General features: G+C 32.2%; 3 protein-coding genes across 11 annotated transcripts in view; 2 read left to right on the top strand and 1 right to left on the bottom strand.

Annotated features, from left to right (window-relative positions):
- The window catches only part of LOC129796090 (zinc finger protein 431-like), a 382,644-nt gene extending 365,831 nt beyond the window's left edge, over window positions 1-16,813 (top strand). The window contains exon 8 of the transcript XR_008751179.1: window positions 16,752-16,813. The gene's annotated coding sequence lies outside the window, so the exon portion shown is untranslated. The remainder of the gene's footprint in view (window positions 1-16,751) is intronic.
- LOC129796188 (luciferin sulfotransferase-like) overlaps window positions 1-16,813 on the top strand; it is a 220,233-nt gene extending 203,420 nt beyond the window's left edge. Inside the window, exon 5 of the transcript XR_008751186.1 lies at window positions 16,788-16,813. The gene's annotated coding sequence lies outside the window, so the exon portion shown is untranslated. The remainder of the gene's footprint in view (window positions 1-16,787) is intronic.
- LOC129796125 (endophilin-A) overlaps window positions 1-16,815 on the bottom strand; it is a 36,974-nt gene that overhangs the window by 17,069 nt on the left and 3,090 nt on the right. For 6 of the 9 annotated variants that reach the window (XM_055837874.1, XM_055837873.1, XM_055837877.1 and 3 more), the window contains exons 2-6: window positions 9,483-9,763; window positions 1,984-2,052; window positions 1,625-1,841; window positions 1,370-1,503; window positions 1,168-1,234 (exon numbers count right to left, since the gene is read on the bottom strand). In XM_055837874.1, coding sequence (XP_055693849.1) covers window positions 1,168-1,234; window positions 1,370-1,503; window positions 1,625-1,841; window positions 1,984-2,052; window positions 9,483-9,527 — 532 coding nt within the window. In that variant the 5' untranslated portion in view covers window positions 9,528-9,763. The remainder of the gene's footprint in view (window positions 1-1,167; window positions 1,235-1,369; window positions 1,504-1,624; window positions 1,842-1,983; window positions 2,053-9,482; window positions 9,764-16,815) is intronic. The other 3 variants (XM_055837876.1, XM_055837872.1, XM_055837871.1) reach the window with 1 other exon arrangement.

The raw sequence follows: 16,815 nt of genomic DNA on the forward strand, positions 1-16,815 counted from the left end.
ATTGACTAGTCTGCTAATAAATCTATATTTATTCATTTACCAGTATTACTAGTAGTTTTATTTAAAGTATATAATTAAGAAAAGTATTGTGATAGGAAAGTGACTGTAAAAAAGAAATATAAAATTGAGAGACGATTGCAGATATTTGTAAAAAATAAAAGAGATAAAAAGTGTTAATGAGATAAAATATTGAACTTCCTCTCAGTTGGTTGTCCGATATGACGTCCCACGGCTTTTCACCTGCTTAATCTTTTTTTTTTATTAAAATTTACTTTTTCTAATCACAGAAATTACTTTTCAATCCTTACGATTTAAATCCCAAAGCTTTCCATCAACACAGAAAAGCACGGCAACTTCCACCGCAGTTCACCCCAAAAAATTTCCTTTTACTTGAACAAAATATGTATTAAGTAAAAAAAAACTTGTATCAAAGGGATTAATGGTTTACACAGAGAAGAGTTTCAATTTATGAACACAATAGTGAACCACGTCAATAATGCAATTTTATTGATTTAAATTTTAAACTTTTGTTCATATCTGAGTTTAAGTCTGCAAATTGGAATGCATTGAATTTATTTACTTCTAAGTAAATGTTTTAATTAATTTCAACTATTTATTTTGAAATAGAAGAAAAAGCAATTTTTCTCAGCTCATACGAATTTCTTTCTCAATTTAATCCTTTTCGATCCGTTCGATTCAATTAAAAACTTGACGTATTTTATATAAAATTTTCTCTCTTGCAGTTTCTTCCTAATTAATTTGTAATTTTTAATTTTAACTTGAATTTAATGAAGAAAATCTGTCAAATGCAGGGGAAGAAAATTTTCTCAGAATACTCTTTATTTCTTTATCAATTGACTGCATCATCCTCCTTTAATTCAACCATTGCGTTCACTGAAACTCTTCATTTAAGATACAAATATCTTGAGACATTAAATATAATTAGAAAAAAATAACTAATTTTCTTTGGGTAGAATAAAATTAAAAATAAAAATTAACAGATATTGGAAGACAAATAAAAAAAAAGAAAGAGAACATCAATGGAATTTTACAGAACACATTAATACGGCATTTTGCTGATGAGTTTGTTTTGAGAAAAATAAAGGGTTGAGACATTGATGGTGCACAGTGTGTTCATTAATTCCATGTGTTTCTTTTTCTTTGTACCTTTAGCCTGTCGTCGTCTCTTGCAATCGTAATCCAATCTCCGTCCTTGCAATTTTTTGCGATGATGCTGTTAAAATTGAAAACGGAAAAAACGAATAAATGTGGCGCGTGCGAAAGGGCGTGGTGTAAATTCTCATCTCCGTTTAAAAATTGATTTTATAAATTGAAAGTGAGTAGTAAAAGATAAAAAAAAAGTCCTCACCATGACTTCCTTGAGATCCTTCGTCTGAAGATGATGCAGTGGCTCCAGGAAGTTTTGCTTGATGTTATCATCGAGGGAATATTTAACATCGGCCATCTGTTTTAGCGACTCACCCATTTCAATGAGTGCTTGAGCTGTGAAAATTAATTTGAGAAGAAAAAAATAGACAAAAGCTCTCACCTATTGCCTATATAAAAAGAAGAAAACCAACCACCCAGATCCCACCCATTTGAACAATTTCAACAATTTTCTCACCAAAAATGCTGTCTTCGCCCAACTTCTTCCCATACAGGAGCATACAGTCGGCCAGGAGTCCCTCGGGCTGTGGATAAGTATTACTTTTTGCTTGACCTGATAATTTAGAGATTCCTTTTACCGCTGCCATTTTGGCCCGTGCCGTCGGATTGGGCTGCAGAAACTCCTTCGTTTTCGTCTGCAACTCTTCCACCAACTCCACCGTTACATCCGTTTTCTGAGAGTATATCAATCACACACCCACATGGAAAAATCAATAATTTCCACTTTATATATACCTCCAGAAAACATTCCCAATTACAAATTGACAAACTTTTCAGAAAGAGACAAACTAAGAAGAAAAAAAAGCATGCAATTACCCTCTCCATGTCCATAAAGTCCAGATCTAGCTTTGTGCCCTCGGCACCTCCCATCTTCTCCGTCACATACTGCAACAGAATAAAGGAAAAAGTGATCAAATTTATCTAAAACTAACTTTTACTCATTCACACCGGAAAACTCTTCTGCTGAGGAAAAAAAATTGCAGAAAAAGGAACATATAAAAAGTTTTGTTTGTAGAAAAATCTTATTTTTTAGTAGGGGAGACTGGGGTTAAAAAAGTCACTAAAGGGTTTAGAAAAAGCTCAAAATATTATATTTCCCAGATAGATAAATAGTGCCCTCAAACTCTTTCTCAGATCATTTTGTTCTATCTAGCTAGGAAATATGATATTTTAAGCTTTTTCTAAACCCTTAAGTGACTTTATTAGCCCCGCCCTCCCCTATAATTAAAAGCGGCAACTGTAGTAGAAATCTATTTCTCTTTCATCCAACGAATAAAAATATTTTTTTCCAGGAAATTTACATAAATTGAATTAGTTCTGTATACACTGTACAAACTGATTTATTTTCCAGGAATTTAATCAACTTTTTCACGACGATAAAGGAAAAATTCATAGAAAGGATAAAGAAAAAAAGAAAACTTTGCTTGGTATCTCAGAGATCTCAAAAATCACATTTCTGTACTAGAAAGAAATTCTCGGTTCTCAAGCAATAAAAACTTACTGGCTTTGCAAAAAACTTACTAAATTCATTTTACCAAATAGCCCAACCATAGTAAATAGATTTTTGTCAGTAAAAATTATTTGGAATTAACTTGCTTATTTTCACTGAATTTTCCTTTAGAAAAACGTATTTAAAAAAATTTTAAGAGATTAAAAATTTATAATTAAACTGAAATTCCATTAACAAAGAAAATTTTCAATAGAATGTATCCTATAGTTCACTTTGCAAACTTGCAACGAAGAAATCGATATTTCATTCAAAAGTTTTCCTATAGAAATTTTTCAATTTCTTAGTAAGTGATTTTCATTCACCCACATTATCGCGCTTGAAGGTTGTTTTTTTACATGCTGAATACTGCGTCATAAAGTTGAAGAGGTAATGCAAAAAAAATTCATCTTGATCGGTGATGATAAAAAAAAAAGTTCTTCATAATTATCTCAGGTTTTTAAATTAAAAATTATTCTGTCTTTTTCATTCTTCATTATTCTTTGGCAAAGTTCCTGTAAGCTGTGCGTTATTCCAGTAATGATTGAGTTTTGAATTTGAAAATTAATTTAAAAGCTCGATATTTATTTAATTAAACAGTCAGTGTCCTAACATTGCAAAAGGTTGTTTCACGTTTACTTATTTTCAAGTTTAAAGAAGTAGAAAAAAAGAGGCAATTCCGTAAAAAATCTATTCTTTAGAAAAAGGTTATATGACTTTTGTTTTTCTTTTAAAAATATTGCAAGATTTTAACAATTTGCTTTTTCTTCAGACGTATATGAAAGGGAAAATAAAAAATCTTTAAGGAACTTTCTGAGGAATTTCAAGAAGGTCTAGTACTTTGTCAATTTTTTTTATAGGTATGTATACTTCTTATAATTTAAAAGCTCGTGAAAAGAATTAAAATCAAAGTTTTTTTTTTAAATCCTAGAAATCTTTCAGGTATAGGTTCTTAAAGAATCCTTGAATATATTTTTGATGTTATTACAGAACTAAAAAATGAAAACAAACTGTCAAAATATTCTTCAAAAAAACATCAGAAATCTTATTAGATTTTTTTAACAGAATCGGGTCTTAAAATTAACTCCAGAATAAAAGATTTACATTCATACGAGAAAAATTGATTATCTTTCATCTTTTAAATTTTAAATATTAATATTATCAATGAACGGCGCTAATTGAAAAGCAATTCTTTTGAATTTTCCTCAAATTGCTTTTATTCTCTCCTTTAGATGTCTCTTTTTTTCAATATTCCCATTTTTTTTATATTCTTTATATTGAGACTTTACTGAACTTGGACACCATGCTAAATTTACCATAGATTGAAGTTATATAATTCAAGAACTTACTTTGTATATAATAAAATTTTTATTTACCTTCTACGTAAAACCTAACTAACCCTAATCAACTCATTTTAAAAACCATTAAAATAAAAACAAAATGTTTTGAATATCATTTCTTATGATTCACTAAGTAGTATAGATAATAGTTAGGCTCTGTAAAGTAAAGATTGTATTTATTGTAAGCTTTTTGCATTTGTATGAAAGAGGCGGAAATTTCACAATCTCTCCGCTATTCTCATATCTCACCCACAGTACTACTTATGAATGAAAAAATATATAATGTATATAAAGCGATAGTGGGAAAGAATAAACAAGTCTTCCAACATTTTATTTTAAATAAAAATACACAAAACATTCAGAGAAATAAAAGGAAGAGTCTACTTTCCATTTTTATTTTATTTTAATAAAGAAATCATGGAAAAAATCATCAATTACTGAGCGAGAGGTTAATATTTCTATTTTTATAGCAGCAATGGATTCTTTTTTCATTGAAATAATCATCATTAGGTTTTCTTTTCAATTGGTTATGTTAGCTTAAGCGCCGACAAATAGTTCAACCACCCCCGTGTGTGTGGTTGAAACCCTGTGGAAACTCCATGGAGAAAATCAATAAATTGGAGTATTTCCATGACTTTCCCCTATTTAGTGCGAGTATAATACAGTACTAGGGGGCTGGTAGGTTGGCATACAATGAAATTTATTATCATCAACAATTTATTTTTTTTTTACAAAACTGCGAGAAAATCTCTGGGAAGCATTAATTTTCAACCTACGGGTCATTTTTTTCTCTACTTCTCCACTCTCTCTGAACTACATGCTTTTCTCATTTCATGGAATTTTCACGCGACACTTTTCTTCTTTGCTTTTACCTTGCGGGGGTGAACTACTCTACACACACACACAGGTGAGACAACTGTTAGGAGGAAAACAAATAGCAGAACTAAACACAAAAGGAAAATTTTGTGAAAAACCTGTTGGGAAAATGAAAATGCATTGAAGTTTGTTTCGAAAACTTTTTTTTTACATTAATTAGAAAAACTCAGAGGGAACTTTTCTAGAAAAGTTCCATTCGCACTGTGAGAGCATATTATGTTCTATACGGAAACAGTAAAAACATGATGAATCGGAAGAAATTCTCTGTCAACGCAATAGAGTTGAAATTTTGTCACACATAATCCCACAATCCCCAGGATTAACGATTTTTTCCAATTTTTCCTTCACACTTTTCTTCTTCCCTTTCGCAATTCATTGACCGTGAGATTTTCTCCCTACTTTTTAGTCCCTTATCACACGCTTCCCGTGAAAATAGGTCAGTAGGTCAGGGATACGCTATGTTGTAATGTAGATTTATATACATTTGTTCACATAGTAAAATTCATTGTGCGTTTCCATCATCCCATATACACTGTCTGGCATTGAAAATTTTCACCATCCCCCCACCCCCGTTTGCTGATTTCTTTCTTCATCCAATCAGTGAAGTTTTGCACACCTACAACACATCCGCTTTTCCACGAAGAACGTGCTTTACCCCCCATACCATGGAAGAACACCGCATCATCCCCTTTGGAAGTTTTCAAGTTTAATTGGCAACCAACTCTCTCTGTCTCTCCCTCTCTAAAGGAATTTATCTTTCCGCCCCAACACCATGTGAAAAAATCAATGCAAAGAAATATACATTAGAATGCCTTACAAGATTCCTTTCTTTTGAAGACTATTTTTGCCATTCCTGTGTAAGGTTCTTGTGAAAAATGTAATTCAATTGAGAACTTTCACCCCCATCTCGTCTCAAATACCTTTTCTTCGCCCCCGACCATTTTCTTGCAAAATTGACCTTCGTACGTTATTTTTCAGATTCTACAAAAAAATATATTGAAGAAGAGAAATGTCTCTCCTTTTGTTGCACCCTTACCCTTTCTATCAATAACACCCACTTAATTCCCTCTTAAGGATTTTAGCTGTGTTTCTTTCAGACACAGCTTTTGTGTACCGAGCAAAATCGAAAGTCGTCAGATCGGGCTCAAACTTGGTATGAGCACGAATTAGGGTCCCCACATTCCAAAAAACGTATGCGCCAAAAAAAAAAATTTTCCGGCCGGCCGGCCGTCCGTCCGTCCGTCCGGAGTTTAGAGCTAATTTGCAAGAGAACGGTGATAGATAGAGACTTGCGGTAAACGGCAAAGTTTAAATATCGACTGGAAGACATCCGATTATGATGTCAAATTTTACCCCCCACCCCCGCGTCCGCCATTTTGAATAACCTCAAAATTTTGTTTTCGCTATATCTCAGCCCCTATTGTAGCTAGAGGTCTAAAATTTTGATATGTTGTAGGGGCCATTAGGAGCTTTCCAGCGATACCTCATTTTCGAGAATCGGTCAAGCCGTTTAGTCAATATGGCCGCCGCCATTTTTTATCGAAAATCGACCATAACTCGAAAACGGCTTGACCGATTTTGATCAACCCGGGCTCAAATGAAAGATCTCAACAAACCCTACAACTCTCTAGAACATCCGAAGTTTCAAAAATGACCGCTAGGGGGCCAAAAATCAAAAACAAAATTTTCGATGAGTTTTCGATGAATATCTCGAAAACGACGACATAAATTTTTTTCATTTTTTGATATGTTGTAGCTGACCATATTATCTAGCTTCATGCCAAAAATGAAGAAAATCTATGGATCCGTTCTCGAGATATAGCCTTCCAAAGTTGGCATGTCATATCTCGGGTTCTACAAGTCCGATCTTGATCAACTCAAGCGCAAATGAAAGGTTTCGTGAAAACCTACAAATGTCTAGAACATTGCAACTTCGAGAAATGACCGCAAGAGGCGCTAAAGTCAAAAACAAAGTTTTCGAAAATTTCGAACTCGAATTTTTCGAAAATGGCGACATAATTTTTTTTCATTTTTCGATATGTTATAGCTGACTTCAAGACCTTTCAAACAAAAAAAAATTATGAAAATCTATGGATCCGTTCTCGAGATATGGCCTTCCAAACATTTCTTAGGGTATGACTTTTCAACTTTTCGCGACTTTGCGCGTATTTAAATTAATTCGCGTTCTAGTTTGCTCTCACAAAATTGGTACACTGAAAGAAACACAGCTCCCGTAAGCTTGGTCAGCTTACCAGTACATTTTTTCTTCAATAAGTCTTTATGTGTGAAATGTCGAATATTGGTCTTGATTCTAAAATCAATACTGATTTTTACTGAGAAATTGAGATTTGGATATTTTGATTCCAGAATACGAGTCAAAATAAAATCTACAGAATGGTACTAAATAATAAAAAAAAAATAGAAAAGGAACAAAATAGAACAATTGAAAGAACATATCAATGAATTCTTAATTTTCATAACACTTTATCTTTAACCTCTAGGCCGCCAAGCGGGGTCGTTGAACGACCCCAGCCCTATATTTCGTGCTATAACTTAATAAATATAAAAGATACCATTCCCATCTTTTGGAAATAAGTTCTTTGGTTATCTGAGGAGGTTGTGTAAAAATTTCAGCTCAATCCGTCCACCACAAGAAAAGTTATTAAGGAAAATGTAGAAGAAGGGAATTCAAAAATTGGTGTAACGGCCATGCTGCGGAAAATTTCTCAGAATGAAGTTAGTCACATCATGAATCATATGGTTGAAGGGGGTTGAAGGGTTGTGTTTACTTTCTCACTTTACCTTCTCAGTGTCAAAATTATCGCGAATAAGTAACATAAACAACATAAAACATAATTAGAAGCATATAAGTGTGCAAAACAATAAAGAATATTCGAGAAATATTGCCATTTATCACGGTGCGGGAAGTGAGGGGAATGCGAGGAAGTAGTGGAAAAAATAGTGGTTGCGGTAAACTTCGTGGCAAATTTCTCACGAAGGAATTGTGAAAAATGAGTGAAAAATGTTTTTCCCTAATATCTTCTTCTGCGTGTTTCCGGGTGGCGAATTTGTGATGCAAGGGGCAAGAGGACTATATAAGGAGTCTAAAGGTAGTGACCCGACAGTTCCCGGTTTTATAGTTTATGAGAAAATCGACTTCCTTCTTGGGGTCGCTCAACGACCCCATCTTGGCGCTCTAAGGAAGCTCCAAGGTCTTGGCGGCCAGCAGGTTAAAATTTCTTTCTTTTTCGTAAAAAAAAAACTCATTAATATCAATTTAGTGCCTATAGAGTCTTCATGTTCAAACAGTTTAAATCTATTTTGGAAAAAAAACTTTTCCTCAATTTTACTTTAATTATACTAAAACAAAACTAAAGAAAATGTCTAAGAAAATTTTTAAGAAATTTGTTATTAAGATTCGAGCCAAAGATTAAAGAAATTGATGCAATCATTTCATTCATAATCCCCTGGTGTGATTACAATTTCATTCAATTGATCGTGGAAGGTGGAAGAAGGTGTAGGCTCACCCATCCAAACAATATCAAAGTGGATAAAAATCACATTGGGACGACTGAGGAGTCAATTAAGTAAATGTCAGATATAAATTATGATTTATTTTCACTCAGACGTCCCTCAAAACAGTGTGTTCTGCTTTATTATTATCAGAAACACCCTTCTGGCTATATTTGAATCCTAATTTTCAATAAAGGTTTGACTTTGTCTTTTGAATGGATATTCCTTCAACGTAAAGGAATATTTTTAGGGCTTATTTTTTTTTATTTTATCGAAATAAAATTATTGAATTGTAAATTTTTGTTAATAACTTTAAAATTTAATTAATTTCAATTTTTTGTTTTGAAAAGAAGGAACATAAGTCTAGAAAAAAAACGGTTTTCACCCTGATTCGAACCCAATACAGATGTGAAAAGAAGCTAATGTGCTAGTATTTATACTAAATTATTTTTTTTTTTGGAAAAGGACTTTCTTCATTTATTACTCAATGAACAGTACTTTTGTGTACGTCTTGAAGAACATTTCATTACAATCTTTTGATAGTTAAAAAATAATTCAGAGGTCAACGACATAAAAGAGAAAGAGATAAATAGAAATTGAGTTTATTTTTTGAACAGGGGAATACTTATAGATTAGATTATAAGCCTCAAGCCCTTGACTGATCAAATAATACTATATTCAGTCTTAAAGGTGTTTAATATGTATATTTTTTAATCCATACTTTTATTGTTTTTGTCTGCTTTCTATTAACATTTGTTAATGAAAAAAAAGTTTCAATAGCTTTCAGTAAAAATGAGGGAAATGGTCAATTTTTTACTCGTACTAATTAATTAAAACGGTTAATCAATATGCGTTGTAAAAAAATGGTTCACACAGAATCTGCACTTAATATATAATTAAATGTATTTAATTTATATTTAAATTAATATTTTCCCAATCCACCCTCACATATCCAAAAGCGGGTTTTTTCAATCACCCCATTATACTAAATTGGTTCAAAAGGTTAAGAAAACATTATAAATAAATAATATAATCGGGCCACATTAAATTTTCATGCGAGAAACCCGAGCGCGTGTGAGAAAAAATTAATTCAATCTTACCTGATTTGCCTTGTTAATTTGTTTCTTAAGTCCTGCGAAAGCCATTTTTTTATTATCGCTCTCAATCGTACGCCTTCAAAAAGATTCTGCAGAAATTGTTCTCCACGTCACCACCCGCTGTGACTCACAGACACTTTACCCTTTTTTTTTAGCCTCCCCTTCTTTGGAACTTTCTCAATTTCTCTCCAACCGAAGAGTTTTTTTTTGTGCGTTGATTCCTTGAGTATCTTTGTTGCCTTGTTGGATGACACACTTGTGGTGCCGCAGTCTGTCTTGTCTCCCTGTGTGGAGAAGCAATACGTGAGCACCACATAAGATGGCATTTTATTAAACTTTTATTCTTATAACAATTTGTTAAAATATTTTCCGAGCTTTCGTGTCTTTTTGGCCTTAAAAAATATTCCCCAAAATTTCAAGATCTCTTTGAGAACTTTTATTCTCAAAAATGAAGAAACTTCTTGGCTACTCCTGTGTTGTATAAATATAAAATAAAATGTGTAAATGGCAGCCAGAGGTCAAATAAATATGTGTAATTGATTGATCAGGGTTTTTTTTACAAGCTCCTAAACAAATTATTATCATTGTATTCCAACACAGTTCATGCCTCAGCATCTTGCCATTTGGTCTCTCCTTCGTAATTCTTCTTATACGAGATTTGATTGTGGTTCTGTGTCTGTTCTGCGCGAAACAAAAAAAAAAAACAACAGAATAAAAGAATCCGCAAAAGAAAAACTTTAATGAAATAAAACACTTTCTGCAAACCACACGGTATCTCGAGTGCAGACGAGCTTAGAATTATTTTCTTCTTTTCCTCCTGAATACTCCTTTGGCTATTTTTTTTTTTGGGTTTTTATCGGCGCCTCCAGAGCATCTGGCGTTCGATTTTTTTTCTTCTTCCTCTCCTCATTTCAATCTCTAACACGATTGTAGCAACAATATTGAACGCCAAAATATTTCATTGTGGGAGAAGTTATAACATAAAAATAGATCATCATTTGGGAGACATTTTCCTCCGAGGGGCAAATAAATTCTCACACAGTTTATTCGACGAATCACTTGTTAGCTATGTACATAGTATATATAAATCATAACAGGTATAAGATAAAAATAAATAAAGTCTGCACATGATTTTTTTTTCTTTTTTACATTCTGTTGTTCTTCTCAAGCTTTCAAAGCTCTTTGCATTTTTTCAAAGAAAGATTAATGAGGGAGAAAAGAGAAATGCGATTAGTTGAAAACTGAATTTATTTTGCATTGAAAGTTGAGGAAAATATTCAAATCGTATCAAATATAAAGATTAAATTTATCCCTTCAATACAATTAGTTGGTGTTCCACTTCGTGGCCAACACCAAGTATTTTTTATAGGTCTTCTGTACTATATGAGAAGATTGCGAGGTGAGGAAGTATGTAAAATAAGGAATTTTAAAAATTAGTAGGTAAATTTTTTTGAAAAATATCAGTTAAAAATCAAATTTTTGGTGCAATATGTACAGAAAAATTCTTAGAATGTACCAATAAATTAATAATATCCCATTTGACCAAATGAATATGCTAAATTTTCCAAGAAAGATCTCTTGGGTCAGTCATCTACTCTATAATATTTTGCTACAATGTTTCTCTCACAGCATTCAGAGGGTTAAGAACCTTCAAGAACACATTCGCTAAATATTAAAATTTATCTTTTAACGAATTTTTAAAACGTAAATTTTAATTTTTTAAGATAAATGATATTTTTATATGAAAATTCTTACTTTGATAATGAAACAATCATAACAAATTATAGCATAAAGCACTAAATAAACATTATGTAACCTCTTTTATTGTCTGTCAATGTGCTAAAACTATTAAATTAAACGTATTAATTTGAAATGCGTTACAAACATGTACAAAAGGGTATTTCAGTATTTTAAAAGGCAACAATTACGTATAGAATCCGTTTAAATAAATCAAATATAGAATTCATATTCACAGGGGAATCCTGTAGCACTGAATAATTATTATGTATATGACGTATTATGATATGATGTACATACAATAAATTGTATGCTATGCTGAAGGTTGCGCAGGTGAAGCATATTGAACGCTGTATATATTACTATTTTGAGCTTTATAGATTTTTCGGAACTCAATTAGAATTCACTAAATGCGGCAAAATCTATTGGATTCAGTGAATTTCATACGGGATAATCCCAAATTATTTCCCATATGGATTAATAAATGTTTCTATTACTTCTTTCATGATGTTGAATTCACCTTGCAGGAGCAAATCATAATGTGAAATGTGCTATCATCAGAAATCTAATCTTGTTAATCATCCAAGCAAGAAACTTTAACCAACAATTTCTCAAAGACATTAAAATTACTTTTTAACCAGTTCTAAAAGGAAAATTAAGATTGAAAATGTTTCAAATTATATCAATGTATAGGTACATGCAATGTATTGTGCAATTTAATTTTCAAGTTATTTCTTACAAAGGTATTAAAACTCATATATTCCACACGTCCCTTCTGCAGTTCCCTTTGAGATGTGAAAATTTCCGTATGTAATAACACTCATTTCCGAGAATATATTGATGTAGAGCTTTTTATATAATATGCGTTGGTGTGTGACTTTTGCTCCTTTTGCTACAGCAATGGATTTTGTTGCTATTTCGACAAACGCCCACACTATAAACTTTCTCAATCCTTACGTGTGGGTGGAAGATGCGATATGGTATCGATAGGATGAATACAGCAGGATTTTCTACAATTTCATAACACATATCTCCTTGCAACTTCCATGGAAACTCAATTGATGATATTTCCAGCTCATTTTTATTTATAAAACATTTTCTTTACCTCACTCTTGGAGAAAGATTTTAAAACAAATTAAATTATCAAATTTTAACTCCTAATCCAAATCCAAATACATACAAAAAACCTTCAAAAAAATTAAGTTTTTGACTCATATTTGTCCGGGAAATTTTACTTCATGCCCTTGATTGCATAAAAGATTTTAATTTTTATAAAATTCTTTTAAATTCTGATTCAATCTCGACTTTTTTGCGAAGATTTCAAAAAGAATCATGGTTATTTATGAATAATTTTTCATGTTCTTGTGAAGAACAAAAAATGCTGTTTTTCAGACTAACCGCTTGACTAATTGTATTTTCCAATCAATTTAGTACCTGATGATGGAGCTAAAAATCTTCGGAATGTCTAGGTGCATGGCATACTCCAAGAATTTTGAAACAGCAATCGCTTCAAATCAGAGAAAGGGATTAATTCGAAAGTTTATTTAATTAACTTTCAATTAAGGTTTATTTTATTAATATAGAAAAATAAAAAAATGTAGTGAATCGGTCAAAATTTTAGAAAATTTCTGTAGAAAACTATCAAATTACCTCAAAAAGACATAATAATATTCCCCTGAAAATGTCTAACTGAATGTTAAATTAAATAGAATTTTCTACATTTTCCCTCATAGCTTCTGCAAAAATACTATCAGGCCGGTAGTAGGGGAGGACGGGGTAATTTGGCCACTTTGGCGGTTTTTGGGATATATCAAGCAAGTATGGTAGTATGAAGAAAACCAAATAGCCCTATTTTGTAGGAAATTTTCCGGCCTACAACTTCCCCATATAACACTTTTCACTATCTCGATGAGAAATGGGTGAATTTTCCATTCTCCTGGACCCTTAGCTTAGTGTCCAAATTACCCCGAGCACGGGTAATTTGGACACTTTGGCGCACAAATTATTAAACATGAAAATTTTTGAACAATAAAAAAATTTTATTTTTTCGATTATTTTTTTGGAAGATAGGTTATTTATCTAAGATTCATTTCCAGTAATTTGCCAGATAAAAATATTTAACAGAGCCTCAAACTTTAACATTTTCTGAACCATAAACGGGCAAAGTCTAAAAAAGGCCATTTTTCAAATTATCGTAAATTTCTTTTTTTAGATAAAATTTTTTATCCTACTTTGCTTATAATCTGTAAGAAAACATTAAAAGGCACAACCACAATAAATATCTTAAATGTGGTCGGAAAATTCTGCCGGAAAAACTCAAGTGGCCAAATTACCCCACTCCAATTTTCCGGAAAAAACCATTTCCACTGGAAAATCTGTTTGAGATATCGGAAAATGGATGTTACTATCGTGTTTATGATGGATCAATGACCCTTAATGGCTTAAAAGTTAATTTTTAAGTATTAAAAATTTTTCGAAAATGACGTAGATTCAAAATGCCAAAAGCACTTGAAAAAGTGAAAAAATGATTTTTATCAAATAAAAGAAAATCTAATGATCGGATTTTCCTCAAACTTGGTACGATTGATTATCTCTATGGGGAGTATAAACTGTGGAGAAATGGATTTTCTAGCATTTACCATACTTGAAATATTCCCATTAATGACTTTGCCAAAGTGGCCAAATTACCCCGTCTTCCCCTACTTAATTAATTTATTAAAGCCCATTCAAAATTGAAGCTTTAAACCAAAGGTACTCTTGCTACGTTTATTCATCAAACTGCGGGAATGTTTTTTTTGCAATTCACTCTGTGTTGGTAAGCTCATTAAAACTTCTGCCCTATGTGAGTTTTAACCTTCTGTATTCGAGATACTCTACCTTTTCACTTTCATCTCAAAAGCTCTACCACACAATTTGAAAAAAAAAAGTTATCGCAACTCACGCAAAAAGTGAATAATAAATTAATGTTTGGCATCACTTTGTTTAAGCGGTTTCAGTGTTTTAATTTTTAGAAATTTTCCAGTAACATTTTGTGATCGCTTTGGAATTGCAAAGAAGTGGTAATCATCCTGTTGACTTCTCATACAACATAATTTTTTTCTTCTTTCTTTTTTTTTGTTACAATAAAACAAACTTGAGGAGAGATCTCAACTGCTGTTGAATGATAAATTGTTTTAAATCAGGGAGTGCAAAAGAGGAAGCTCACATTGTGTTTCTTATCGCGAGCAAGTGCGAAAAATATTCCCTCTTATCGCTTTGCCTCACACACATGACAACTTCTTCTCGATGGAGCTCACAATGCTGCTACATAGCCCCCCGAATATGTACTGCAGAATTGCGGTGGTTAATTATTTAACAAACTCCCGCCCTAAAAGAGACCGATTGATTTGCATTTTTCACGTTGAGTGAGCAGAAAATTTTGAAATTGATGTTTTGCATGGAAAATTCGCTGACAAGCCATGCGGGGGTGGGTGGTATTGTTCTATTTTGTATAAATTTGAAGGACAACGTGATATTGCCTGGGATGGATGAAAATGAAGAAAATTGTATGGAAATTGCAATTCTCATCCATTTGCTATCATTTTATCCCCTAATTAGAATTCATTTCGCGTGTTCTCTATGCTGTGGCATTTTCATGGATGTGATGGAGGAAAATTCTCACTAATTTTTGTTGTTGTTGTTGTATTTTCTTCTGCACACACAGGGGGTGAATTTTCCAGGGAACGTGTGCGTGTGTGTGGGTATGCGTAAAATTGCGCAAAAGGGGACATTTTCGTGCGTTCACGATAAAATGTCATTTGTTAGTAAACTTCCACTCTGTAGGTCAAGTTAAAGGGCATTCATGAAAATGATTTTCCCCCCAAAAAAAAAAAACGTGGCGACGGATGGCAAAGATGAGCGATATTGTTGTGGAAAATTCCTCAAATGGAACGCAGAATCTCAAATGGAGGCCTCAACTATTAACTTTTCCTCATGATTTTGAGGCCAGACTCGGTGGCACCTCAACTAAAAAAGCAAAGGAATGGGTGAGTGAGTAGTAACTGAGAAGCTCAACACAGATTCTCTTTTCTTAGGCAAGAAAAGTCCTTTTATTGGGTCAGAGTGGGTATAAATGAATGTATTTACCCCCTTTTGAAGTGTGGGTGGGTTTTTCATTCTTCTTTCTCATATAAGAAAAATTGATTGATATTTTCGAGAAAGAAGGAAGTCTTACTAAATTGGCCTTAGAATTTTTTCTTCCATGGCATTATATATGGATTAGTGGTACGACGACCATTCAATCGATATAGATGGAGGAAAATTCTTCAACCACGTTGTAGCTTGAATCATTTGTCAATGGGAAGGAGACCATGTCGACAATATAATAACTCCTGGGGATGCCACTTTCAATGTGATTCCTCCTCAGTGTTCTATTTTCTTACACACTCCTCCTGTTGAACCTTTGCCAATTAGAGCTCTTGTGTGGAGAAGATTTTTCAATCGATGAGAGGAATGCGAGATATTTTCTCCAAGAATTTTTCACGCTATTTCCTGTCAATGCTGCAAATATTTGATAAATCTGAGCGTGTCCACAAGCACAATAATAGCATTATCAGCATTATCAACATTATCTAATTATTATTATTAAATGTGCTATTTAGTTTACTTCTACCAAAATAGGTTGTTGTTTTATTGATTTTGTACCTAAAGGGCTTCCAGATATTAAAATAGAATCACCGGGAGAGCTGATATGTGAAAATTATCTCGTTGAGTTAACTTTTAATTAACTGCATACTCATAGTTTCCACAATCAATTTAGTAATTTATAGAATATACTTCAAAATGCACCTTATGGAAGATGTGATGTATATTAACTTTAAATTATTTAATTAAAAAGGAGAATCTAGGAAATTGTTGGTTGAATTAGTTTATTCAAAATCTAAATTTTCCAAGAAGTATAAACGATCTGAGAATATTTTACAGTGAGAATAGTAATAAGAAGCCCATGAGAAAAAGATATTAAATACGTAATTAAAATACGGTTCTTGACCATGCAGCAGACTTTTTGGAGACTTTCTTTCTCCTTCATCAGGTAAATGAATTCTTTGAATTTATTTTTAATTCGAGTGTTTTTAGGTCTCTTAAATTTCTAATTTTTCTAGACTTAATAAAAAAAATAAGAATATATATTTGCCAATAGCCAATAAACAACAGACAAAAGCAAATAGGTTTTAATACATAAAATTTATTTTAAAAAATCCTTTAATACAAAAAGAAAAAAATAAAAATCATTTTCTTAAACATTTTGATTTTTGTAGGATCTAGAACTAATCCGAGTAAGAAACATTAATTTTTTTAGTATAAAAAGTCATCTTAATTTTATCTAAAAACAAATTTTAAAAAGTTTATTGTGATTTATTTTTATCAAATAGAAAGAATAAAAGACAATCTTGCAATACATAGGTCTTATCAGGGTTAATTCTATACAGAATTTTAACACTTGGAGGACCCAACATTTGGCACAACGCGGAGGATCAAATTGGTAATAACTACCAGCTGATAAAATATGCTCAATAATTAATTATTAATCAGTTTAGTACTCTGCGTTGATACCACTGTT

The sequence above is a fragment of the Lutzomyia longipalpis genome, chromosome 4 (genome assembly GCF_024334085.1).
Source record: "Lutzomyia longipalpis isolate SR_M1_2022 chromosome 4, ASM2433408v1".
Taxonomy (NCBI): Eukaryota; Metazoa; Arthropoda; class Insecta; order Diptera; family Psychodidae; genus Lutzomyia; species Lutzomyia longipalpis.